General features: G+C 43.1%; 9 protein-coding genes across 9 annotated transcripts; 3 read left to right on the top strand and 6 right to left on the bottom strand.

Moving 5' to 3' along the window:
• Nucleotides 1-254: 254 nt before the first annotated feature.
• Nucleotides 255-2,047, bottom strand: EAE98_005907 (uncharacterized protein). Its single transcript, XM_038953529.1, has 3 exons — nt 1,496-2,047; nt 912-1,240; nt 255-768 (listed from the first exon to the last, which is right to left on the bottom strand). Exons 1-3 carry the CDS (start codon nt 1,641-1,643, stop codon nt 532-534), a joined length of 714 nt encoding a protein of 237 aa, XP_038809924.1. The 5' UTR covers nt 1,644-2,047; the 3' UTR covers nt 255-531.
• A 2,258-nt stretch (nt 2,048-4,305) lies between these two features.
• Nucleotides 4,306-5,213, top strand: EAE98_005906 (uncharacterized protein; the record flags this gene model as incomplete). Its single annotated transcript, XM_038953528.1, has 3 exons — nt 4,306-4,735; nt 4,790-5,036; nt 5,084-5,213. 3 exons carry the CDS (start codon nt 4,306-4,308, stop codon nt 5,211-5,213), a joined length of 807 nt encoding a protein of 268 aa, XP_038809923.1.
• Nucleotides 5,214-5,307: 94 nt separating this feature from the next.
• On the bottom strand, nt 5,308-6,053 carry EAE98_005905 (uncharacterized protein; the record flags this gene model as incomplete). The annotated part of the gene is made up of 2 exons (XM_038953527.1): nt 5,308-5,791; nt 5,953-6,053. 2 exons carry the CDS (start codon nt 6,051-6,053, stop codon nt 5,308-5,310), a joined length of 585 nt encoding a protein of 194 aa, XP_038809922.1.
• A 4,564-nt stretch (nt 6,054-10,617) lies between these two features.
• EAE98_005904 (uncharacterized protein) lies at nt 10,618-12,771 on the top strand (the record flags this gene model as incomplete). The annotated part of the gene is made up of 1 exon (XM_038953526.1): nt 10,618-12,771. The coding sequence occupies one exon, from the start codon at nt 10,618-10,620 to the stop codon at nt 12,769-12,771; it is 2,154 nt and encodes a 717-aa protein (XP_038809921.1).
• Nucleotides 12,772-15,090: 2,319 nt separating this feature from the next.
• On the bottom strand, nt 15,091-17,833 carry EAE98_005903 (uncharacterized protein). Its single transcript, XM_038953525.1, has 3 exons — nt 17,275-17,833; nt 15,507-17,219; nt 15,091-15,444 (listed from the first exon to the last, which is right to left on the bottom strand). The coding sequence occupies exons 2-3, from the start codon at nt 16,406-16,408 to the stop codon at nt 15,300-15,302; spliced, it is 1,047 nt and encodes a 348-aa protein (XP_038809920.1). The 5' UTR covers nt 16,409-17,219; nt 17,275-17,833; the 3' UTR covers nt 15,091-15,299.
• Nucleotides 17,834-19,079: 1,246 nt separating this feature from the next.
• On the bottom strand, nt 19,080-19,406 carry EAE98_005902 (uncharacterized protein; the record flags this gene model as incomplete). Its single annotated transcript, XM_038953524.1, has 1 exon — nt 19,080-19,406. The coding sequence occupies one exon, from the start codon at nt 19,404-19,406 to the stop codon at nt 19,080-19,082; it is 327 nt and encodes a 108-aa protein (XP_038809919.1).
• Nucleotides 19,407-20,240: 834 nt separating this feature from the next.
• EAE98_005901 (uncharacterized protein) lies at nt 20,241-21,554 on the bottom strand (the record flags this gene model as incomplete). The annotated part of the gene is made up of 1 exon (XM_038953523.1): nt 20,241-21,554. One exon carries the CDS (start codon nt 21,552-21,554, stop codon nt 20,241-20,243), a length of 1,314 nt encoding a protein of 437 aa, XP_038809918.1.
• A 1,405-nt stretch (nt 21,555-22,959) lies between these two features.
• EAE98_005900 (uncharacterized protein) lies at nt 22,960-23,821 on the bottom strand (the record flags this gene model as incomplete). The annotated part of the gene is made up of 4 exons (XM_038953522.1): nt 22,960-23,290; nt 23,345-23,476; nt 23,529-23,718; nt 23,767-23,821. The coding sequence occupies 4 exons, from the start codon at nt 23,819-23,821 to the stop codon at nt 22,960-22,962; spliced, it is 708 nt and encodes a 235-aa protein (XP_038809917.1).
• A 1,299-nt stretch (nt 23,822-25,120) lies between these two features.
• On the top strand, nt 25,121-26,067 carry EAE98_005899 (uncharacterized protein; the record flags this gene model as incomplete). The annotated part of the gene is made up of 2 exons (XM_038953521.1): nt 25,121-25,631; nt 25,700-26,067. The coding sequence occupies 2 exons, from the start codon at nt 25,121-25,123 to the stop codon at nt 26,065-26,067; spliced, it is 879 nt and encodes a 292-aa protein (XP_038809916.1).
• Nucleotides 26,068-26,512: the final 445 nt, after the last annotated feature.

The following is a 26,512-nucleotide window of genomic DNA, read 5'->3' as shown; positions in this document are numbered from 1 at the left end:
TAATTGTATTGAGATGAGAATTGAAACTCGAAACCTCGAAACTCGAAAAAAAAAAGCTCGAGAATTAAAATGAAAATTAAAGAAAAAATCATTCTTTCCTTCCTTCCTCCTAGATCATACATAATCTTCGCCATAAAAACGCCTGACTGATAGCCTCATCCACACATCGTAGCTCCGTATTGGGGTACTGGAGTACTATACTTCCATATTCCCGGTTCCTATCCATGGATCGATCCAATGGTTGAGAATTCGTTTTTTCCATCTCCGTTTCCGCTTTCTCGACTTGTTGGGTGCGCGTGCTTGCTTGGTTTGATGGGTTTGCCTGCCTGCCTGTCCGTGGTATCATGTCTTATCCTGTCATATCCTATCCTGTCATATCATATCTACAATCCTGCTTTTCTTTACGTGGGGTTTCGTCTGGTTGATTATCTTCTTCTTTTTCTTTTTCTTTTCATCTCTTTCGTTTGAAATTCCATGGGAATTTCAAAATCTTCCTCTTTATCTCCCATTTCCCCTCTCCCATCTCCCATCTCACAAGAACCCCCACATCGCAACACCCAACACGCTCGCGAGACTGGTAGCCCAGAGCGAGCGGGAAGGAGAAGCAGTTGTGGCAGCGGATGTGGAAGCGGATTTGGAGGAGGTTCCCGGGGCCGAGGCATCGTTGATGGTGTAGACGTTTGCGAAGGAGATGTCGGAGGTGTTGAAACAGTTGGAGCTGTTTACTTCGGCGACGTCTTCGGGGAGCGCGAAGGTTATGTCGACGCACTGGGGTGGGGGTGTTAGGGGTATGTTTTGGGGAGGTTTGGTTTTGGTTTTGGGTTTGGGGAGGGGAGGGGTGGAGTGATGAGGGTGGTTATGAGGGAATGATGTTATGAAATATGAGGTGAGAAAAACAAAATGAAACATACAGAATACAAAGCAGCCCCATGAACCGCCGTCTCCACAACCTGAATCGTCGCATTATCTCCTACATTAACTGTTGTATTCGCGGGCAAGGGCACCTGTGGCAAACAGAAGGTTCCTGGATAGGGATTTTTACTCGGGCCGATGATTTGCATGACGGAGGTCATGGGGAAAGACATATTGGGGGGACCATTGTCGGGACCATCGGTGCCGAATCCGAGATTAAAGTAGAAGAAAGCGGTCGCGTGGCCTTGGAACCAGCCGGGTTGGACGGCGATGGCGCCGCCGTGGATGGGCCAGAGAGTGCGGTTGGTGGTGGTGCGCATGCCGCCGCCTGGGGAGTGTTAGAGGGTGAAATTGATAGGGAGAGATGGGAGGGAGGGAGGATTGGGAGAGAGGATTTGGAGGAGATCGGAGGTAAGATGGAGATGGATATGGATGTGCATATGGATATGCATATGTGAAAGCTTGGAAAGCTTGGAAAGTAAAGTAACCATTTCAAATCCAATTCTCCAAAGACATCTCCTCGCACCCCGAATTCCAAACTCATACCCCAAAAGTCCAATACATGAAGTAAAAGTCTACTCACAAGGATACATCCACTGCATTCCATAAGGAAACGTCTCATTCGTAATCAAATTATCACCTCTCCAGCCCGGATATGTAATCACCGTGTGTGCCTGCACCAAAACACTCGTCGTGATCGCCAAAAGCGTTAATATACTCGTCGTAAACATTGTGATATTGGTGGTCTTTTAAAGAGAAAGGGTATGTGTAAAACTGGCTCGAATGATAGAATTTGAAGATGTTATGGAGAAATCGAATGGGTTCGTGGTATATATGTTCTCCGGATATGATATTGTGGTTGATATTTAAGCTTGGGAGGGAGGTATGCAGGTAGGTAGGTATTCAATTTCAAGTATCAAACATCAAACTCGTTTTCCTTTTTCGATCTGTATGAATGCGATTCAAGTAATTATCAAAACATCACTAGATGGATGAGAGATATTTTTCCAAGGAATTTGAGAAATGTCAATCGTGCGTCCAGAGATTTTGAAGGTGTTAATATGAGGCAGAGCAAAAAAATAATCATCACCCGGACGGACCACACTTTGGACCCTCGAGGAGTATTTGAATAATCACAGTCCGCATTGTCTAATTCGCGCTGACAATGCTTGACGAGCAGATTCGATGCTAGGTGCGTGCATATGCCGAATTACCATGGGCGTTTATGGTGCATGGCCAATGAGATGGGAGAAGGAGGTGAGAGAAGAGGGAGGATATGCATGGGAGACATGGGAGAGAAAGAGAGTTATACTTTGTTTGGGATAGTGAGGATGGAAGTCTTCAATATTGAGAGTGATGGGTGAGATTGATTTGTCGATGGGATGTATGCAGATGTGGGAAGAATGGACGGTTGTGGTGTGGTGCATTGGCCATTGATTGGATGTGGGGTGATGAGATGGATGGGCGAAATGGGTTGTGTGAGTGAAAAACAGGGGGATTCCGGCTAATAGATGACTTGATGTAAGCGCCCGGATAGAATTGAGGGTTTGCGGAATGCAGATTGGTTGGAGGGTTTGTGGAACTACCGATGATCATTGATTATTAGATCGCGTATAGAGTGAGTAGCTTTTGGTATGGATGATTGAAAGACCGAATAGAAAGACTTCATTTGGAAGGCGAATGGATCTGGAATCTGGACTCTCGACTCCGGAAGGAATATCGTGCATATGGGAAGCAGGTACAAGACACGCTCGAGAGATGTTGATAAGAGAGGTTTGCCGGTACAGAGAATTTAACAGATATCAAAGTCAAAGAGACGACAGGAGACAATCGAATAATCGAATAATCAAACAATCGAGGATATGTATTCCAATGCTTGTCTGCTGTGCTGATAACCCACCCAATAACAAATTCTACCACACTCAACCACCCTCCCTCACTGTCCCGGAGTCCCCAGACCAAAAAACAGATCACACACTACTCTCGCAATCACAGTTACATCAAACGCATCGAACCTACAGTCACACAACAAATGGTAACTGACAGGAAGAACTGATCCGAATATAGAAATTGATGGTACGCAGGCAGTATAATAAACAATTCATGTGAATAAATTATAAATCTCACACAAAGACAATCATGATTAATCCCTCGTCTCTGTTTCTGCTCTTGCATTGCAGTACCTAGTTTCTCTTCCTCTCTTTCTCTTTTCCTCCCTTCAATTCATCTCCAACATGTCAATGCACTTGCACTGCCATAGCCAAGAGAAGGCTGCATCGCCATCTCTTATTTATGGAATCCTGTGTTGATCTACCGAGTCTACTCTCTCTCGATTCAAGATTTCGAAGATAGACACAGAATACGTATACCAATTCTGCAAGGGTCAAACATCTATTCCATCCACGTCTTGCAAATCAGCATCCAGCATCTTGTATCCCCTTTCGTTGCATGGAGCTCCGGTAAGGTGTGACATGCCAGTGAGATAGATGTAAACGTCGTGCTCCCATACCACGATGATGTCAAAATCCGGACTTACCCCATGAATATATGAATATCGTAACTCTAGACGTTCTCACGTCTCATGGTATCACATCGGTAAGAGGAAGCGCGGAAAGAAGCTGAAGTTGGGAAAGATATACCTAGGTAGTCTCTTGTATGGTCTGTCTATCATTGGATCATCGCAATGGAATGACGACTTTCATCCTCGGCTTTTCATGTTAATTACTACCTAGGGACCCCAAGAACAAACTCTATCAAATGTGAACGGACCCCAACAGATATGAAAAATCATGGGGGCAGCAGCGGCTTGATTGAGCTTGTAATATCGCTTTCAAAAAAGGCGGTGCAGTTTATTAATTTATTCTGCCATATTTTTGATTGTCCCTACCTCCAGGGCTACCTATGATCTGCCCCTCCATTTGACACCGGTACTCTCATATCACATCGTAGATAATCCCATTATCTAAAAATAAACCCTGCAACACATTTTTCCCCTCCAAAATATCGACCTTCAAAATTCCCCTTCCCCAAATTCCACATTCCGTAATTTTTATCGTAAAAGCTGAAGACGTACGCATGCTCTCCGCAGTCATCCAGCCCAGATATCCAACTCTCAAACATATAGCCCAACCAGCGATTCAAACCCAAAAGTATTTCTTCCCGTGGCTGACTGTGTTGTCCCACGGGTCTACAGATAACCCCAGGCGTTTGCGTTTCTTCAAACTTGCACGTTTGCGCAGCGGGTTACACTTGGTCATACCCGACGGGCTGAGGCTTACCTACCTGATCGCTTGATACGGGGTTTCTGCAAGATTGCTTACGTTGGATTTTGAGGTTTCTGGGTTGCGAGAGAGACGGGTAGGATAGGATAGGATCGGAACAGACAAACCCGCAATGCCGCATACGAATCGCAAAAAGAAGAGTGGAGCGAGGGAACCCGGAGAAGAGACGGAGAAGACGAAGAAGATTGCGCAGTCGACTAAGAGGAAACAGATAGAGGATGGAGAGGGCTGGACCCACGTTGTGGGTGGAGGGAAGAAGACGGGAGCTGCAGAGACCTGGACGCATGCGGGCGATTTTGTGAAAGATGGGGTTGCGTATATTGAGCGCACGATGGAGGAGATGCAGGCGGATTTGGAAAGTTACAGGAAGCAGTGGGAGAGTAGTGAGGCAGCTGGTCAGTTGAAGAAGATTTTACGTGGGAGGGGCAAGGTGAATAGTGTGGTTTGTTTGGGATTGGGAAGTTTGCAGAGTGCGAGGAGAGAGGGGAGGAGGAGTAGTTATACTCAATTGGCCGCTTTGATGATGATTATCGAGGAGTTTGGTGAGTTGTGTTGGGAGTCGCAGGTGGGAGATACTAGGACTAATAACACTTTAGGTGGTATGGGTGAGGATAAGATACAATGCATATTTCAAGACCCTCAAAATACCGAAGGCGACAAGGAGTTCTTCACATCTTTGGGTGGAAAAGTAGTGGACGATCCTTTGGCATTTGATTATATCAAAGAGGATACTCTTGTATATGCGATACATTGCTATGGACCAGTCTATAAAACTATCAGTCAAGGACCTCGACCTGCAATTCTCATAGGAACAGATGTGGATAACTTTTCAAATCTGTGGTTGTAAGTTATATGGCATATATTTATTGCCAGATGTTGACATTTCGCAGATCCAAAACGGAAACCCTCGGACAACATCTAGATGATATGATCAAAGATTGCGAGATCATGAATTTCCCACAACTTCGACATGATTTCTCGGATACAAAGATATACTGGCGGAATAAACCAACTGTTTGAGAGGGGGTGTAATTGAAGTCGAACTCTCACTAGCAACATACTTCAGATATGCCAGAATGTTCAGAGTATATAATTCAGATTAGACTCCAAGATCTCAATTGATCTCACTAGACTTCACCACCGTACCAAAAGCGTCCGCCAACTCCGCCAAAACTGTCTTGACCAACTCCTCCGCCTTCACGCCCGGAATATCTCGATCTCCAATCGCATCCTCCACAAACAAAACCTCATATCCCTTCTCGGCCGCCTGTCTCGCCGTCGTACTCACACACACATGAGCCATGTATCCCGTCAACACCAGCTTCGATTTTCCCGTCTCCTTAATGTACGCGTCCAAATCCGTTCCGGTAAAGGACCCAGGATGTTGCTTCGCAATCACTTTCTCATCCTTCTGCGGCGTTAGCTCCTCGAATTCCTGAGCAAGCTCAGTGTCGGGTGTGAAGACAGGAGCGCCTGCGGGTACTTGGTGGAGGATGTGGACGAGGGAGCCATGGGCCGCGCGGTACTTTTCGAGGAGGGAGGAGATGGCTTTGCGGGAAGAGGTTACTTGGGAGACTTTGAGATGGCCTTGGGCGTATCTGTGAGGGGAGTGGAGTGGAGTGGTTAGTAGATTTTTGTGGGTGGGGGAGAGGAAGATGGATGGATGGATTGATGGATATTTCAAATATGAAAGAAGAGAATTGGAATAGAGGAAAGATTGAAATTGAAATTGAAATTGCAATTGAAATCAAATACATACTCATTCTGCGCATCAATAATGATTAATACACTATCCTGCACGGAAGCAGTAGATGGTGAAACTCCAATCAGTTCGCGAAATGCTTTGGCTTGGGTGGTCATGATGAATATTATGTATGTATGTATGTATATATAAATGTAGATGTTTGCGGGGTGTATGTATGTAGATGTTTGCGGGGTGTATGATATGATGTGATGTGATGTATGATGTTGAGGAATACCTAGGTAGGTAGATATCGTAGATGTACCGGTAGATTTTCTTCTTTGGATGCGGGGAGGAGGGGAGGAGGGGAGGAGGGGAGGAGGGGAGGAGGGGAGGAGGGGAGGAAAGGAGGGGTTCGTTCGATTGCTTGAATTGATTTTGATTTTTTATGGAGTGGAGTGGGGGTGGGGTGGGGTGAGATGGAGATGGAGAGGAAGAGATGGAGATGGAGAGATGGAGAGATGGAATGGAGAGGATTGGATTGAATTATGGATATGAATGGGTGATTTGGTTTGATTTGATTTCTATTGCTATTATTATTACTATTGGGATTGACTTTGGGATTGGGTTGGGTTTGGGAATGTATTGGTATTGGGATTGGGATTGGGATTGTATTGGGATTGGGATTGAGGTTGAGGTGAGGGAGGTATTTGAAATGGAATGGTATGATGGATTTGTAAGATTGATGAGGTGATTAGGTAGGTACCTACCTAGTAGGTAGGTATATATTATGTTATGTCTTGTTATGTCTTTTATGTCTTGTTATGTCTTTTATGTCATGTCTTGTTATATCATATCTTGTTATATCATGTCTTGTTATATTATATCTTGTTATATCATATCATGTCTTGTTAAATCATATTTTGTTATATCATATCTTGTTATATTATGTCTTGTTAAATCATATCATGTCTTGTTATATTATGTCTTGTTATATCATATTTTGTTATATCATGTCTTGTTAAATCATATCATGTCTTGTTATATCATGTCTTATTATATCATGTCTTGTTACTGAGTATATACCTAGGTATCATATGAGGTATATAGGTAAGGTATGGTGGTAGCAACTACACTACTAGTAGATGAATAGATGGGTATGTGATGTGAAATGTAAACTGTAAAATATAAATTGTGTGTATTGGATTGGTTCCCCTCATTTCTCATTTCTACGATATGATACCGGTATGTAGGCTCGAGGTAGGGGAGGAGGGGAGGTATCTGGTTTAGGCGGGTGTGGTGTTGTATTGCGGGTAGCTGGAGATGGGTAGGTATTCAAGGTATTCAAGGTATTCAAGGTATTCAAGGTATGGAGCGAGGGAGCTTGAATGAACGGATAATCGAATGAACAACCGAGCGATAGACCGAGCGGGTTGCTAAGGGGTGGGTTGGAGGATGAATGAATGAATGGTTAGTGGGTGGTGATAAGTAATAGGTAGTAGGGAATAGGTAGTAAGTAATAGATAATAGATAGTAGTAATAGATAGTAGATAACAAATGAATAAATGATTCTTGTACGGAGGTTGGATGGGTAAGTAATGTAAAATGCACCTAAATGTGTCCCCACTTTTGGCCCTTGGACCAATAGAATCACGTCGCTGGTTGAAAATTTATATGGTGAACTCCAGGTGGTGGAAGTATTGTAAAAGTCACGTTTTATCTACGATTTATTCAAAATCACTAATTTCTTATTGAATATTGATTCGAAATTCTATCTAGAATCTATTTAAAACCTATCAGAAGCTTCAAATACTTCAAATACTAAAAAACTATTAGAATTGATAAAAAGCAAGTAAAAGCTTTAAAGACTGAATTTTGAGGGGAACAGCTCAATATCTATTCGAATCGCTTAAAGCAGCAGCAAAATCTATAAAAACAGCAAGATTTTAGTAAAAGTGGGGTTTACATTAATTACCCTTCCAACCTTCGTATATCTCTATTCATTTGAGATGTATTAGTATATGTGAATAGGTAGTAGGAGTATGTAATAAGTATAGATAATAGAAGAAGGAGGAGAAGGAAAAGGAGGGGAAAATTAGGTAGTAGTGATAAGTAGTAGTAGGTAATAAATAGTAAAGTAGTAGATAATTGATTAATAAGTAATATTAATTAGATACCTACCTAGTATCTATCTATCTTCGCTTACTTTTATTACTTAGAAAGTAGAGTATATATGTGAGTATAAACAACGGGAATAATAAGTATCTAGTACGTATAGAGAATGAGAGAAGAAAGTAAGTAAAGTAGAATACTTATAACTCGAGTATTAATCCACAGTTCTAAATGCGAGATTTGGAGTCTGGATTAGAAAAGTTGAAGGGAAGAATAGATTGATGAATCGATGAATGGCTTTTCCTCTTTTTCGTCTATCAGGAGATATTAGATAGGTAGACTCGTAGATACTAGGTAGATATCTATCTCTTCAAGTTGTATCTATCTACCACGTGCTACTTTGATATGGTATGGAGATCCATAAATATGTACCTAGTAGGTATGCATTTGACATATGCATGTTTGACTTTGTACCAGCACCCAGATCGCGATTTCTCAAATGTCGATGTGTGTATGCGTATTTAGTATATGTTTAGATATATCGTAGAATGAAGATAGATTTACATGTATATATAATAATTATACTCACCATTATCTAACAATATAACCAAACACCGAATATAACTCACCTCTCTCACGCCTCTGAAACAAATGTCATCATTTTTAATTTATTTTCTTGCGAGGGATAAGGAAATACGGAGTAGGCGAAGTAGGTCAAACCAAGGTTTTTCTTCTTTTTCTTTCACCTGCTTGCTTGCTTGCTTTTGATGTCCATGGGGATTGGCTGGTTCGGTTCGGCGGGATCCACTACCTAGGTATGTATCTACAAAGTAGTATTTAGTGTGCAATGGGATTGTGAGACTGGGTACTCATGTTGTAACTTGTCTTGTGTATACTACGATGTATCCATACCCCTGATGCTGAGAGTGGCTGGGTGACTTGCTTTCGAGCTTGTTTTTGTGGTGGGTATGGATTATGTGGTTGGGGCGTGGTAGAGCTCTTTGGGGGAGATTGTGAAAGTATGTCGATTGATGAGTTAGTTGTTTGGGGGTGTGAAGAGAGTGAGAAGGATGTGGATGTGGATGGTGAGCATCTTTTATTTTGTTGGATAGATGGATGGGTTTATATGTATCGTCTTTCGGTAGCTGTATTAAATCTGTGTATATGTAGATTTGAATATGTATTCAGGAATACCTACTCTGTAGATATCCATCTACCTACATCCGGATTTGTTCCTCGCTAGTGTCTACTAGGTAGTTGTAGTCTGGTATCTAAAAATGTAACTATTAGTGAGTACCTAGATAGTGTGCTTGGATAGTAATGGAATGGACCTCTCAGTCAACCAACCAAAGAAGGTTAATCCATCACCAGTAGATAGATAGACATACCATACAGGCTCAGCGTTGATGGGGGCGGAAGGATTGGAGGATGTGAGCAAAGACTTCCAAGGCTAGTTGAAGAAGTTCCCTGTTATACTTTGGATTTAGCTATCTTTCAAAAGGTACCGAGTACTCAGATACTCCACTCTAGCTTTGTCTTTTTCTTCTTTTACTTTGCACTGCACTGTGCAGTGTGCTGAAGAGTTGAGTTACCAGCCTCGTACAGTACACACACGCGGCTTCTAGCCAATTGTGGGAGAGATGTGAGAGAACGTGGAAAAGTTGGGTCTGGAGGTTGGAGGTTGGAGATTGGAGGTTGGAGGTTGGCAGGAACTTGGTGGGAAGGAAAGAGGGAGGGAAGCTCGGGAAGCTCGTGTTGGTGGGTGGTTTTATTTATTTTAAGTTGAAGGGGTGGAGACACGGATGTTATTGGAGGAGAGGAAGTATGATTATGATGCGGGAAGGACGGTTGGGGATGTGATGTGATATGATATACTCTGTATAGTGGTGAATGGTATATAAAATACAGCCTCATTGTTGTTTTTGTTTTTGTTCCTGTCCTGTTCCTGTTCCTGTTTTGGATTTTGTTCTTTTCGTAGTTGGCTTTTCTATTGGGAAGTGGGAAAGTAGGTATTATTATTGCACCGTCGAAGAAGGTATTGGTTGATTTGACTGAGGATTGCAATTTTCAAACTTCACAATTCTTTCTCTCTCTCTCCCCCCCCCTCTCTCGCCCTCGCCATCCCTCTCAAAACAAACGGCAATTCATAACTTTCAAATTCTCGTATTATGATCATTGTTATCCATCGTATCGCCCTCCATTCTCGACAAATAAGCTTTCCGCCATCCTTGCTTTGCGCTTTCACATTTGATCGATAAGAATCGCAGAAATACATCAAAACACCTCTTAGTACCATTATACCGTTCTTAGTTCAATCCACCTTCACCACCATCACCACCAGAAAACCCAAGTCGTCCCACATAATAAATCAAAAACTCCAAAATACCATTCCCAGAATCCGACCCAGAGCCAGTGCAAAATCCTATTCGACCCGTCGACCACTGCCCCCCTCCCCTCCCTTTCCTAAAAAAAAACAAGTGGGATTCCTCTCAATCTATGAGTGCCTACTATTAGTTGGAATAGAGTAAAAGATCGTCCGAAACGAAAAACGAGCTACAATTCGGTTTCAAGATACTCTCATCTTCCCAGTCTTTCCTCTTCTCCTCTTCTTTCTTTCTTTCTTTCCTCATAATGTCGCGATATTCTTTCGAAGATATTCATCTTAATCCTCAAGATTCCTCTTCACTCGTATCTCCACCAACATCTCCACCAAGATATCCTTTACCACCACCACCACCTCAATCGCAACCGCGTAATCCTTTGAACTTCGCCTCATCATCAAATTCATCACAAGCTCAAGAATCACATAACCAACAGATTGGAATGTCAAATTCTGCTTCATTGTTACATTCACGAGAAAACTATGGGGAAGTGGAACCTGTGAGTCCGATAATAGATAGTCCACCAATTCCTCCACCACATCGGTCGTCACAATCGAGTCAGGAATCTAGAATACGCAATCAAAACAATAACACAAACGTTACGTCGGGTCCAGGTAATTTTAGTGATCAAGCTGCGGGTGGCAGAAACGGCGTTGCTATGAGTGTCGCAGATTCAAATGCCAGGGAAGGTGGTGTGGAAGCAGCCACAAGACATACCCCGGGATATGATCCAACACAACCTTCATACCAAGAGTCTCCATTCCAACGCCCGTTTCCACGACAAGATGCATCAACATCATCTCTGACTCCTTTAAATGCGGCTGCTTTCCCAACCGGAATGTCAACTCCTTCTTCACGTTCGACTATTTCTGGTCGAAATCCTCCTTTAGATCCTTACACGGATTCTCCTTACCCATATAATCGATATTCAAGGGCAATTGACCCGGAACTGGTTGAATTTGACCCGAGTACAATTGCAGACGACGGAGACGACGGTTTGGGATATAGACGCGTTAATAGATCTTCTGTCTTGAGTTTGAATAAAATGTCAGATAGCGGATCACGAACACCTCCGGGTGGAAAAGCTATAGCGGCTGGCGGTGTTGTGGGAGCCTTGGGTGGTCTTGTTGGAAAGAAGAATGCGAATGCGAATGGTGAAAATATACAATACAATGATGTTACAAATGCACAAAACGGATATACTGGGACGGATACTTATGATCTTAGCGTGGAAAAAAACGAATGGTTGAAGAAACCACCGGGGGGTAACAAAAAGATGAGGCTATGGATCGCTTTACTGGTTGGATTTCTAATTTTAGCGGCAGTGATTGGAGGAGCTGTCGGTGGTACACTGGCGGGCAATGCAAAAGGGGGATCGGATTCAGGAGTCTCCCAAAATGGGGTCACCAACGGACAATCTGCATCGTCAGATACTTCCAAAAATGGCGATCTTAACAAGGATTCAGCAGAGATTAAGAAGTTGTTGAACAATCCTGACCTGCACAAGGTTTTCCCCGGAATCGATTACACACCAATGTACACACAATACCCAGCTTGCTTGACATACCCAGCAAGTCAAAACAACATTACAAGAGATGTGGCTGTGCTTTCGCAACTCAGCAACACCCTTCGTCTCTATGGCACTGATTGTAATCAAACGGAGATGGTGTTACATGCTATTGATCGATTAGGATTGAATGGTACCGTTAAAGTTTGGTTGGGTGTTTGGCAGGATTCAAACACTACTACTAATACTCGTCAACTCGAGCAACTCTACAAGATCTTTGATGAACATGGATCAGCATCTTTTGTTGGTGTTATTGTTGGTAACGAGGTTCTCTATCGAGAAGATATGACTGCTTCCGAGCTTACATCTATTATCCAAGACGTCAAATCTAACATGACAACTCGTGGTATCGATCTCCCAATCGCCTCTTCGGATCTTGGAGACAACTGGACCGCAGAGCTCGCTAATGCAGTCGATTTTGTAATGGCTAATATTCATCCCTTCTTCGCTGGTGTTACGGCTGAGGAAAGTGCTGGTTGGACATGGGACTTTTGGCAAAACCATGATGTGGCCTTCAAGACTAATGCATCTCAAAACATTATCTCGGAAACTGGATGGCCTACACAAGGTGGTACTGATTGTGGTGCTGCTACTACTTGTGCTCAAGGTAGTGTGGCAGGAATCACGGAACTGAACACTTTTATGGAGAACTGGGTCTGCGATGCAATCACAAATGGAACGAATTACTTTTGGTTCGAAGCATTTGATGAACCTTGGAAGATTCAATACAATTCAGGAGATCAAAATTGGGAAGATCATTGGGGTATTATGGATGTCAATAGAGTGTTGAAGGATGGAGTGAAAATTCCTGATTGTGGAGGAAAGACAGTTTCGTGATGAATGTGTGCGTGTCTGCATGCGTAGATTGAAATTTGTTTGTGGTTAATGATGGGAATTCAGTGGAATTTGATGGGCTTATTGAAAAGAAAGCGAATTGCAGGAAGAATATCGTATGCAATGCTATCGAATGGCGAACATTTTGGTGGAGTAATCTCTTTTTTGAACCTTTTTGGCAAAGTGGAATTTCAATACTACAAGGCGTTTTTGGAAGGGGGAGAGGGATATTTTTTGGCATTTCAGATGAGATGAGTTGAATTGAAATGAACTTATCCGGATATTTTTTGCAATGAAATGGGATCGGTTGGAATGGAATGGAATAGGATCGTGGGGGATATTGTACATAGATAATGAACTTTTTCTACTTTATATGAGGGATGGATTGGTATTCATTGGGTTTGAGGATTGGATGGATGAGGGGGGATGAAGAGAGGTGGATACGGGTACGGATATGGATATGGATATGATGTATGAAGAATATAATAAGATACGTCTTTATCTGTTTTATCTATATTGGATTTGAGGTGTGAGGTGTGAGGTGTGAGGTGTGAGGTGTGAGGTGTGAGGTGTGAGTTGAGTTGAGTTGAGTTATGATGAGTTGAGTTGAGTGGAGCTGTGAAGATTGCTTTATATGTGATTTCGGGTCTTTATTGATGATATTACTGCTCATCAGGGCATTTGTTCCTGCTTTTGATTCTGTAGCTTGATAGGTTGGTATATCTCGATGATGGGATTCGATGACGGGATAACCGGTGGGTGATTCGAAGATGTAAGGAGAGACTTTGAGAGAGAGAGAGAGAGAATCTGGGGGTTTGGGAAGGATGATATGATGTTTGTGATGGGGTGGTGTTGAGATTTATGGGTGGGTGGTGTGGATGTTGTGGATGTTGTGGATGGATGTTATGTGGTCGGTAGAGTGGCTGGATGAAAGAAAGTACTTTGGGGATGAGGATTAGAGGGTTTGGAGAGGGGGGGAGGGTGGAGGGAGAGGAGGGAGAGGAGGGAGAGGAGGGAGAGGAGGGAGAGGAGGGAGAGGAGGGAGAGGAGGGAGAGGAGGGAGAGGAGGGAGAGGAGGGAGAGGAGGGAGAGGAGGGAGAGGAGGGAGAGGAGGGAGAGGAGGGAGAGGAGGGAGAGGAGGGAGAGGAGGGAGAGGAGGGAGAGGAGGGAGAGGAGGGAGAGGAGGGAGAGGAGGGAGAGGAGGGAGAGGAGGGAGAGGAGGGAGAGGAGGGAGAGGAGTGCAGTGGAAATGGAGAGGTCAGAGGAGTGGAAATGGTGATTTAAGGGAGTATGAGAGTATGGGGGAATAAGAAATAGGGGTTGGAAAGGGAGGAGAGGAGATAGAATCTATGGAAAGGATATGAGGGACCTCAGGAAGTAAACTATATATATGGATTACATCATCTCAGCTTATTTATATTTTTTTAACTTGTTTTACTGGGGTTGTGGTATGTATGATATATATAGGATATAATGTTGTATTATATTAGCTATCTAGATGAGTTTGTTGAGTTTTTTTTAGAGAGGTGGGGGTGATTGGGTTTGTGATTTGAGATTTGGGAGAGGAGTTATGATATGGAGGGGTAGGGGTGAGGTGGGTTAGGTTTTATTGGTGTGGCTTTGGGAATGGGAGTGGGAATGGGGATACTGTGATTGATAGGGTGGTTGGTTTGGTTTGGAAAAGATAGGATACAGATTGTGGATTGGGATATTCGGTTGTGGTAGGATGTTGGTGCGATCTGGGCTGGGTTGGATGGGTTGAATGATTTGATTAGGTGATTTGGGAAGGTTGGGCTGGGTGGGGAGGGGGGAGTGGAATTGGGCGAGAAGGTTGGATATTACATATTATGTAGAGGGATTGATGGGTGGGAAAGATTGGGGGGGGGGAGGTGTGGAATTCGGGAGGGGAAGAGGAGGGGAAGAGGAGGGGAAGAGGAGGAGAAGGGGGGAGATGTGTGTTTATAGTAAGTAGGTAGGTAGATATATTTGTATGTTTTTATCTATATATAAGTGTGTAGAGTTTTTTTTATTCTGCCTTGTATAAGTTATAGGATGAGATGTGGGATATCGATATAAGTACTGACTGTATTATTTTTATATAATTCATTGTATATCACAAGAAGTATGAATATTGCGCAATATTTTGAGGGGTATTGGGTATATAATCATTGTAGGATAGTAACGAGCCATTGCAAAGTAGATCGTTAGTGCATTTGGATATAACTGACGTTGAATATATGTACTACAAGCACAGGAGAAAGAAGAAAAAATCATTTTACACAGCTGTGAATTATTTCGAGATGTTTGAATAGCGTTGTCTATCTAATACTTATGATATAACACTTAACAAAGCACAATAGATACAAGAATCCTCGGAAATCGGGATAGCGTATGATGGTTAGACCGTTCAATTCTCATTACATATATACATCAGATATTATATCTACAAACTTCCCCATGTGCTCTCTCCTCTTCAATAAAAATTTAAAAATTATATACTAGAAATTTCACAAGCCACACTCGATGATTCTCTACATGTAACTAGCATCGTAGTAGAACTCGCTAGTGTAGGATGTACCCAAGACGGTGGTGATGTCGATGGGCGCTGTCAATTGGGAGCTGAAGTTTGCGCGGGGGCCTTCTTCGAGAACGCTTCCGGGTCCGAAGTTGTTGTATCTGTGGGGATGGTTAGTTGAGGGTGCAGATTTTGATATTTGGGTTGGGATAGGATCACTCACTCTCCGAAAGTAACTCCATCGGTGTTTGGAGTCGAGGTGCTCCACTGTTGCCATCCGGCGGCTTTGATGTTATCACCCAAGAAACTGTTCTGGAAAACAACACGTGCGTGATCTCTCCATGGTCGTCCGAGGTAGTTGTTGTATGGAGTGAGACTGTTGTTGAGATTGGCAATGTTGGAGTTGTTGATCACATACCAGGAATCAACAGCGTCGCTGGTGCGACCGGAAGCGGTAATGGCTCCGTTGGCAATAGTGCGGATATCGTTCTTTTCAAACCAGGCGAGAGCTTTCTCGCCAAAGATGAAATCGATGGCTCCGACGATCAAGCACTTGGCGTAGAGCTGGTAACCGGCCTCGGCGAGAACGGTGTCTTGGTACCCCCAGAATTGGGTGGCGTAGTAACCGACGTTGGAGGCGTAGGAGGAGAGAGCAAGATTCTGTCCATTGGAGTTAATGTGACCGAATGTGTTCTTGATGATCATGTTGTACACCTTGGTGTTGGTGTTGTGGGCACGGAACGTGGCGGTTAAATCATCTGAGGTGGTATTGATGAGGGCGAGGTTGTAGGTGAGCGTTGCTTCATTGTAGGAGTACTCGCGGGAATCGTTGGTATAACCTTGGATGGTAAGGTTGGATGCGATTTGTGGGAGATACACTTGCTCGAAGTAGATACCAGGAGCTACGAAAATGTATTGAGCTTCGGTTGTGGTGGCGGATAGTGCATTGACACCCGCTTGGAATGTGGTGTAGGAGCCTGCAATTGTACCAGTTTGGTCAATGACAATTGCACCGGCTGGAGCAACAGTTCGGTTGAATGAAACAGCGCGGTTTACTAAAGCAGGGCTGGCAGAGACGCTTCCGAGCAAAGAAGCTGCAAAGGAGAGGAGGGCAAAGGAACGCATGATTGGAAAGTTCTTTGAGGGAGGCCTGACTTCAATATGCGTTGATTCAAGGTTGGAGAATGGCGACTGAAGTGATTAGCCTTCTCAGGGCGTCAATGTATTTATATTTTTACAAAGAGACCAAAGTCGCCATCTGCGCCAAGAAGAATTGAATGACATTTGCCCCGGAAAAACACCCCTGCATCTCGCAAGATGATTGGTGCATGAAAGTCGGATAACCCCCCCTCTCAACGGAAAATTCTCCACTATGTTTATCAGTAGCGCAACGGACGCCGTTGATAACCTGCGGAATAGATTGATTAAAATGAGCACCCAAGCAGTGACCAGCCCGAACCGACCGCACCTCCGAGATTAGAGGATGAAATTGAAAGCCCATACCTCTCTCCAGGGCCCAGGCACTCTCGTCGGAAATATTCCTCTGCATTACATGTCGAAATAATTGCCATGGCGGGGAGAAATTGTACAACAAGTGATGGATGATAAAATTCCGATATTTTTCCGGTCCACCGCTCAGGAGTGTGAAGATTTGTATAGGTTACCAGTTTGTCGGTACTTGCCCAAGTGCTTACATTGACCCTACTAAGGGTCGTATGCTCGTCGTCGCTATTGCTATGAGCGCCGCGCAAGCTTTTGCCACAAAAAGCAAACGATTAGAAATTTCAGGAAAGTAAGGACATGCTAAATTTCCGAAAACGCGGTGGATATCTAGATGCTCAATCGGCCCACTGTCTAAGGGTTAAAGGCTTGTACATTTCCCTACATATATCTTTTGATTCCCGAGACATTTCAAATTACCTGCTCGTCGTTGATACTGGAATGTAAGTCAGCCTACAATTGCAAATGGTTATTGAGGTTCAGAAACAAACAAAGGGTCCAAAGTCAACGGAGCTTTCGGGTTGCACGGGCATTTCCATAGTAGCCGACATCCAGAAAGGTGGGCATGATCCATATATTTGAGTTGACCGCAAATCTCTTCATAAGCTATTTCATGTATGCTTCTCGTTCTGTCAAAAAAATAGATTGAAAAGCTTCGACGAAAAGCAGGTACATGATCAAAATGATCCTATTGTCATGTAGGTGGTGGCGTTTTGGGATAGATCCTAGCCAGGGGTATTTTGACGGTAGGTTCAACTGTAAACCTAACGTAAAAGTATCGTTGCTTGGTATTTCATAGAGTGAAGATATAGTTTGTGCCAATCAGCTGGAAATCTTAATATGCTTTCTTGGTATGCGAGGTACGAGGTTGATGAGATGTGATTATATGATCATCCATCCATATACAATACCTTGCTGGGCCAATCCCACAAAACAGGGACAAAACGTGTGTAGTTGAAGTAGCTCTCCTCTGCTACTTGTTCGAACTCGGTAGATAAAGGGGAAGACGAAGGAAATGCAAGGCGGTTACCACGGGTATATGAGCCGGGTATAGTATTTTCCATATGTAAATTATATTATCGGATGATTGCATTCGATCAAATATCATAGATATTAAAGATCAATTTCATAGGAAAGTGTTCTCGGATGTTCCCGAGTCCCACCGGAAAAAGTACGGCGGTGAGATGATAAGCTCAAAGGTCTTCTTATTATAGACGCACCTTGTACGCATATCGCGAATTCGCAGACGTTCTAACTCCACACCTCGTGAATGCTAATTAGGATCACTTATTCTCCAAGACATTCAATATATCTCCTCTGATTACAAACATCTCAACATCTCATTTCAAGGTCTATCACTTGGATATAACATGCTGAAGAACTAGATACATACAGCTATCTTCCAGATATTATGCACTATTTGCTCTGTTCGTTGAAGTCTTGCAAAGAAACTTGAGTTCTATGGCACTGCAATACGTGTACCTCTCAAAGAAACCCGTCTTGTTCTCTAATTGCAGGAAAGGGAGTGAATTGGTAGTTCAGTTGGTTTAGAATCGTCTTGCACATTGTTTATTGGGAATGACGATCTTCAAAGCTGTGACCCAGTAGCATTCAACCTTCTTGGAATTTTATGCGCAACGACAACTTCTTCTTGGCCTTGCGGGGTCTACCTAGAATCAGATCACATAGTATGTGAGAAAGTGGTGAAATGGAAGCTCTCCCCCTTCTAGTGGCATCCTAGAAAAGCTAGTTTTAGTTACCACTCGGCTCATGCTCCTCGTGTTTGGCGGCTTCTAGATTCTTCTTTTGGATCATTACGAGGAGTGTGTTGGGTATTTACAAGGTATCAGCGTTCACGCCATTAATGCAAAATCGGGAGACAGGTGAACAAGAACTCTCATTCGTTACCTATATGATGGCTGTGCCAGTTACTTTTTTCAAGGGTCTAGGAATCAATAAAGCAGATCAGTGGTCCCACCCCCCTTTCAATTAAGCTTTGCTTTAATATCTCAACGGAGGCTCGGAGCATACTCTTCCTCGCCATGAAGAAAGCACACCATGTTTCTTTTCCGGACTGAGATTTTACACCGTTGTGCGGAAATCTTAAAGTCTCTTCGGTTTCTCACAAAACAAAGGCGGTAACTGATAATCCGAAGACTGCTGAGGTCGATACCGGTCGTCGAGATCAGATTTCATGAAGATTTTTGCAGCGGACCCAACACCAAACCCAAATTGACCAGTTGGGGCCAAAGATTCCCGGCGGATGAAAGCCCGCAAACAATTCGCACACAAAGTTTTACCTACACAGATGAGCCTGAAGTACAACAAGGGGAAGGTAACTGCCATAACCTCCGCATAACGAAGGATTCTCCCTCGGAGCTTGCAAGAAGTCGATGGAGGAACCAAGGTCGGCAACCATCATTGGAGTAGTCACCTTCCCTTCACCTGACAAACATGGTCTGATCTGCTGCAAAGCTGTGGAATTATTGGTGCGAAGATAATGCTCTAGGAGCTTGCCGTCGTTCCTGTCGATGAATTCTGATGTGGTCATCCAAGCACGTGGAGGGTTTCGATTTTGGAATACTGGTTCCTTTTCGTGGCCAGAATCTTCCTTTTCAGACATCTTGGGTTTGTTGTTGGTTGAGGATGTTGAATGAGTTGCTGATGGAATCATTGATAGGTGCCACACTCTTGGAATTTCGGCGCAGAAAAAAAGCTTTATATGTAAGATCGATGAACTGATCTGAGTAGTCAGTTTGTGATATAATAAATGAGGTGAGACTTTCATTTACCTTGACCTAAACAAAGGGCAGACAAGTGGATAGTGATCTTTAGTTCTGTTCCTGTCGTTCCTATTAATGTCGCCGCTCAAGATATTTCAGATTTAGTTCTCGTTGAAGTCGCAGTAAGTGAGAAAGAACTCGACCATCGACGTTGTCTAGGAATTGAAGTGTAGCCAAACAAACAACGAGGAGATAGGCAATTGTAATGGAGGCAAGGTCCTTCACAAGAGCCACGAAAGCAAAAGAAAGCCGTAAAAATTGATGGGTAAATCGAGATTTCCTTGGGATATCAAGATTCTTGTTGAAAATTTGTTATGTCTCGTTATACTTTTCAACCCCCAAAATTACAACTAAGAGAAGTCAATGCCTAGTTTTATAAATGAGAAGTTTAAAGGTCAGGTTTTCATGTTGTTGGAATTGAAGAGGGTTGCGCATATTTCACGATTGCAATCGGTTTGCATTACTAGATAGTAAATATATTTATATGCCCTCGACCATAACTTCAGATTAATCTGAGCTATATATCATGTCAATGTGGTACTCGCAACGTCAATTGGCACTCAAATGCTAATTCCCCTGCATCCAGAATAAAATGCGTCCTCTTTCTGTAGCTCCTCTATCCGACCTTCAGAACCCCCATCTCTCCATGCTCCTCGATCAATGCAAGCTACAACTCAAACCCACCAGCCCAAAGCCCCGTTAGGTATATCAAGTGGGTTTTCCGGACGACTCGAATCTGCCGGACGGCTCGAATCTGCATCTGCATCATCCAATCTTTCTCGTGCTCTTGTAACCTGCTCACTAATATTTCCCGCAGGTCCCACCCTATTCAATGTTCTTCTAAACTCATCAAACGAGTTCGCACCACCCATTGTGCTCGACGCTCTTGGTGTTGAATCAGCAACATTCGCAACTGCACCTCCAAGCAATCTACTCAATCTTCCCTGAGCTCCCGCAACCACAGCTGGAACGTTGTTTCTTTGATATTCTACAATATTTCCATCCCGGTCGACGATTCTGTTGATGGGACCTCGGCAGAAGGGACAGTTTACTGGTCGGGCATTGGGTCTTTGTCGTTGGGTTTGAATCCAGGTCTGGATACATACAAGACAGAATTCGTGATTGCATGGGTGCACGAGGACGGCATTGGGAGGAGGGGGGAAGGGAGAGAGACAGATGGGACATTCGTTTGTGCCGACGGTGGTTGATGCCTCGGGATCTTGTGGTGAGTTGACGTCGGGAGTTGTTTGTGTTTGCTCACTGTTGCGAGTAGAAACGGGAGTGAGATTCCCGAAATTGAGAGTTGTGGCTCTCACACGCGGGCGATAGATTTCTCTTCTCGGAGTGTAGACTCGACCGGTATCCGGCGCATCTCTGGCTGTTACAAGCGGGAAAGGCCTAGATCTTCTCGGAACATAGACTGAGCTGGGATCTGAGGTATTGGGATAGTTTCTGGCTGCTACAGCCGGCGAAGGATCATATAGTGTCGGAGTATAGTCTCGATCAGGATCCCTTCCATTACTGTCCCTCATGCGTCGTACACGTGAACCGTAATTAGCACCAACCGTAGGACGTGAACCAGAGGTTGTCTCATCGAGATTGTCCGGGAAACGTACACGCGAGGTATGACGTCTGTCAGTTTGAAAAATTGAGATGTAAGGCTCAACTCGATTAACGGGACGCTGAGTTCGGTAAACAATTCTGTCCCTAGGATTTGTATAGCTGAGGCGTTCTGATCCATATCCGTCGACCGTCGAGGTACTTGTTGTTTCATTTGTAGATAGCCTATTACGCGCTCTAGGGACGATTAAAGACGGCGGGTATTCATCTGCAATGCGAGTTGCCGAAGTGTACATTGTGGAACTTCTCACGGTGCTCGATAGCTCATGGATTGTTAGCGCAGCTCTTTCGCCGGTTGATGTAGACGCTGTCAACGGGCGACTATTCTCTGGAACGTCGCCAGGAGGTCCTTCTGGGTTGGAAGCCATTTGTTCGAAAGTTCGACAATACACTGTAGTAGACCACACAAAGGGATGTAATAAGATTTTAAATCGTTAATAAAAGAACTTCAAATTTGCGGACGATATGGAAACCAGTCGATTATTTGAGTTGATTACACTGATAACTTAAGGTGTAATGTGTGGGAGACGTTGTTTGTTATTCAATATTTTGGACGAAAGAAGAGGTTCTTAAATATTGCTTGATGTGGATTCATGGTACGACAGTATTGAACTTGACATGTTATTTGCCGTATCAATGTATACGGTTTATTCACGACAACTGGATCGTGAAGTTATTAGTATACCTACAGCATTTTAGTTGGGAACAGCATCAGATTAGGAAAATTGTCATCCTATTTATCGCGCACTGGTTCAAGAAAGAGCGGGAATTCACTATGCTGAGCTCTCCAAAGAAAGCGGCTTAGCTAGTCCATTCAAGTCTTGGAAGTTAAAATCCGGATTTTATGATTCAGTTCATGGTTTAGAAACGAGCTTTTTGCTGCTGTGAGGTGTAAGAGGAACGAAAATGTCTTCAATCACGTATGGTATATTCTTTCATTTGGTTTCGGCATTGATGCGCTGGATTTGAATCTAATTTTTTGGTAAGTTTGAATATTCAAATTTCCTTGTAACACTCCACCTTAATGTCGACCATCGATTGTCAGATGTGGCCCCTTTCTTCTTTCTTGATGTATATGTATGAATAGATATAAACTTGAGGTCGAGTGTCTTCTCGATCTCTCAGACCTCAAGAGAATTCGAGTTCTAGATTGGAATATATATATATATATATATATATATATATATTGCCTTAAAACAAAGAAACTAGACGTTTCTTCCCCATTTTGATCCCAAGGTACACTCGCTTTATGTATATCGAATCAATATAAAATACTTTCTAATGGTTTGGCATACATGAATTGGCTTTTAATTGGTAGAGTAGCAGATGGAAATTAGAAGGTTAGAATGGAAAATCACCTTTCATCTTTGATAGTAGGGAATCTGTCCAAACTGACGCATTCGAGGTATCGATTTAGTACTGAGAATTAAATAGAGAGGACATGCATACCAATAACGATCTTCCTAAAGATTGTAAACGAATGGAATAATGTCCAGTGCGAACACGAACGACATATCCTTCGAACTAAAAAAACTGTATTACATACTATCAAATAGCGAATATCTTCCAGTATCATACAAGATCACAAACCCAGCAGAAACAAGACCTCTCCATTTTAAAGCAACCACAACGAAAAAATGCAAGCACCAAACCGTGAAACCGGCAATAGACTAAAATTGCCCATTCATTCTCATTCCAGAAGCACTACTAACTGTAACCTCCGCCGGCCGTAGAGTAGCCGTTGACGAACTAATCGATCCCGAAGTCACAGAACTAGTTGTTGTAGAAGGTGTGCCAAAAAACGCTATAGAAAGCTGGCCCAGTCCCTCGCAAAAAATTTGTATCCATGCTGACTTCAGTGTGAGGATCAGTGGTTTGTTCAGTCTGTACAGGCGAGCTTGGTGAAATTTGCGTAGGAAGTGTTGCAGCAGCAGGAGTTGGGAATGAGAGGGTGACAGAGAGTTTTTTGAAGCTGGATGAAGCGGCTGCGGAGTTGGTTTCGTAGACGGAGATTGTAGTTGTGGTTGTCATCTGGGTTGAGCGGGTAGATGTGCTTAGGTCTGCATTGGTGGTATAGTAGTAATAGTAGTAGCTCCAGTAATACCTGAGTGTTCGTTAGTCGGCATGTATGCTGATATGGATCGGGATTTGAACTAACCATGTAATTGTGTAATGATAATATTCATACACCGTTATTGGTGTCAAAGTAATAGATGGCTCTGGAACTTTTGTAATTGACGATGGAATGCCGGTATAAGCGGTAGTGGCACCAGGTGTACTGATAGTTACACTACCAGAAGCATGTTCAGAACATGTTAAATCCGTGCAACATTTGATGCTACTCATTCACACATATTTCCAGCAGTGCAATAGCTTCCATCCAAACAGCATTTACCTCCATCCGGGTAGCAATAAAGATAAGTGAAGCAGTTCCATCCAACTTCGCGTGTGAAACCTTGACAACAACTCTCTCCAGGTTTGACGCAGAACTTCCACAGCAGTTTTCGTCTCTTGGACAACAGCCTAGGTTGTCTTGGTATTTGTTAGAATTTCCTTAAAACAAAGTTGAAGATAGCTTACTGAGGCATAGACTATATCTAGGGTCTTCACAGGTAAGCACTCTTGACTTATTCATGACTTCAGCAAAGAACGCCCGTCAAAAGATGCCAATGCTGCACCATTGTTTATAAAAGAATGAAACTTCGAGGAAATCAAAACATCGAATGCTGGCGTTTGATTACCTAAAACAGTGGTCTAGAAGATCAGAAAAAGAAAAAAACGCTTGAGGTGTGAAAATATGGTGAGGATTCAAATTCTTACACAATAAACTGATCTCGTCTTACCTTGAACAAAGTGAACTTGGTCCACCACATTATTTATGGCCTTTTTATTACGGCCCTCAATAAGATTCCTACTTATCGCTGTTGAGACAATTATCCGAGCTCTGCAGAAAATGGCCTACCAGGATTGCTGGGAGGCTGAAGTCCGATATAACATAACTGCATACCTCGACAGCAAACTTGCTGTAGTGCATGAGCGTCCTATCTCCTCTTACACTTCAAAGCACTTTTCTTTATTATCCAGAATACCCAGAGAAGCTCCTCCAGTATCGTATTAGCTCTTCCTCACTTGTCAGTAAAGAAGATCAATACCATTACTTGTCACTTGACGTTATTGCTCTTGGCCACTTGATCTGGCAACGTTACAGGTCATCGAGACCAAAAACTACCCGAAAATATCACACAGCTCCCCAGAACTCTTAGATGATATATACATACCATGGAGCAAATTCACCTCGATAAAATCTTTCATGTGTTAGAAAATCTACCACCGCCAAGAAACGGGCTGACCTTTCACAATCTAGACAGCAAAAATTACTATCAACTCATCGGTTTCATGAGGCTCAACCTTAATTTCTCAATTCAAGCCACTACGCAGAACGGAAATTTTAATCATAAAATGATTATCGATACGAGCAGGAACGTGGTGAGCCCAGATGGACCACGTGCATCGCGGCATGTAAGAACTGGAGAAGCTTCACATATTGGCAAGAAGTAGGCAGAGCTTTTAGATACTCCATTATTCTTACCTAGCTTAGCGACGATCTGGCAGATGTAAGAAACTGTCGGCTGTAATGGAAATCTACAACGACTTGACTAAAGATCATTGTCGCGTAAATCACTGTGAACCTTTTCTGGAAAAGAAGGGCTGAATGCAGATTGAACAAACTGTGCTCAATCTTCTATCGAAACAGGTATTATGATAGAAAGATTCCTAAAGATCTCGTCTCCATACTACCTGGTCGTCGCATCATCTACCGGGAGGTAGTTGTTTAAGGTACAAACAAAATCTCCGCATGAGTCAGCAACCCCACCCTGTACCGTCCTACATTTCAACTTCACCTCCTTCCTGCAATATAATATCTCGAGAAAAAATGTCTCAACCCAACATAGACATACAGAGTTACCAAGTGGATGATAAGTCTACCGACGATGTAATTATTGGCGAGAATGCTGATCGGGAGAATTCTGATAAAAGTCTAGAGCTTTCCGAAAAGCCAAAGAGCACCCAGACGACTATCAGCGATTCGAGTAATATTCCAAAACAAGCCATTCCGCCAATTGCCCATTTCACGGAACCTACAACCACATATTGGCAAACCATTCTCCCATCCAACCACACCCCGCAAAATCCGCCCTATAAATATGGGTTCCCAGCCAAGCTACCCGACTCCCGTTTCCTGGTTCTCCCAATCAGGCCGTTGAAAGATAATCCCAAGCATGCGGTTGCCTCACTTCTGGTTAACCAAGCTTCCATGGAAGTAGTAGATATACTTTCCGATTTTCTTGCCGATCTCGTGCGTCGTTTTGAGCCGGATGTTATTATTGGGCTTCCCACTTTGGGTCTTAGTCTGGCTCCGCTTGTTGCTAGGAATTTGGGTTTAAGTATATCTGTCACATGTCAAGAATACTACTTGAGAAAATGTATCAAGGATAGAGTTAACGGTTGTTAGAAAGATATATACCCCTCGGCTACTCCCGCAAATTTTGGTACGATGATGCTCTCTCCGCTTCAGTATCATCCATTACATCCCCCGAACTGGGGTTGAAGAAAGTATATCTGGATCCGCATCAATTGCCTCTGGTTCTAGGAAAACGATGTGTTATTATTGATGATGCAGTGAGTTCTGGTGCAACACTGAAGACGACCTGGGATTTGTTGGAGAAGATTGGTTGTGATATTGTGGCTTGTGGGGTGGTGATGAAACAAGGAAATAAATGGGAACAGAGAATTGGGCAGGAGAGAGTAGATAAACTGGTTTACGTGTTGGAAAGTCCTCTTTTGGAGGCCATTGATGAGGGATGGGCATTCAGATCTTGAAATTCGTGCTTAGAGAGGAGATTGCCAATCGATCATATTTTTTTCCGATTCTCGAATTTGGTCAATCAACCTTTCGCTTTGATTTTACATGAGTAGAACTCAGAAAATCTTAAGGTCGAGTGTCTTCCTGATCTGTCAGACACAAAGACCCTCAACATCTAGATTGGAACTTAGATTCAGAATTGTCAGATTTTGTATGGCAAACTCTCAGACAATTGGAGAGGAAGATTACAACTTAATCTTGACAAGTTGGCCCAATGAGTAGCATCATTCTTGCCCTTCGTTCAAGCATTCTGATGATTCAACGATCTTCAAACCGTTTTTTTCTTGAGTACTGATAGTCATTATTTTTTTATTATCATTCTATGTATTAATCTCTTCTCTTTTAAAAGAACATACAAATCATGTACAAAATTCGTACTGTACTCAAATATCATAATGAACG

Source organism: Botrytis deweyae, assembly GCF_014898535.1.
Source record: "Botrytis deweyae strain B1 chromosome Unknown BDEW_012, whole genome shotgun sequence".
NCBI classification, from domain to species: domain Eukaryota; kingdom Fungi; phylum Ascomycota; class Leotiomycetes; order Helotiales; family Sclerotiniaceae; genus Botrytis; species Botrytis deweyae.
Note: the sequence above shows the minus strand (reverse complement) of the source record. Positions and strands in the feature narration are given on the sequence as shown.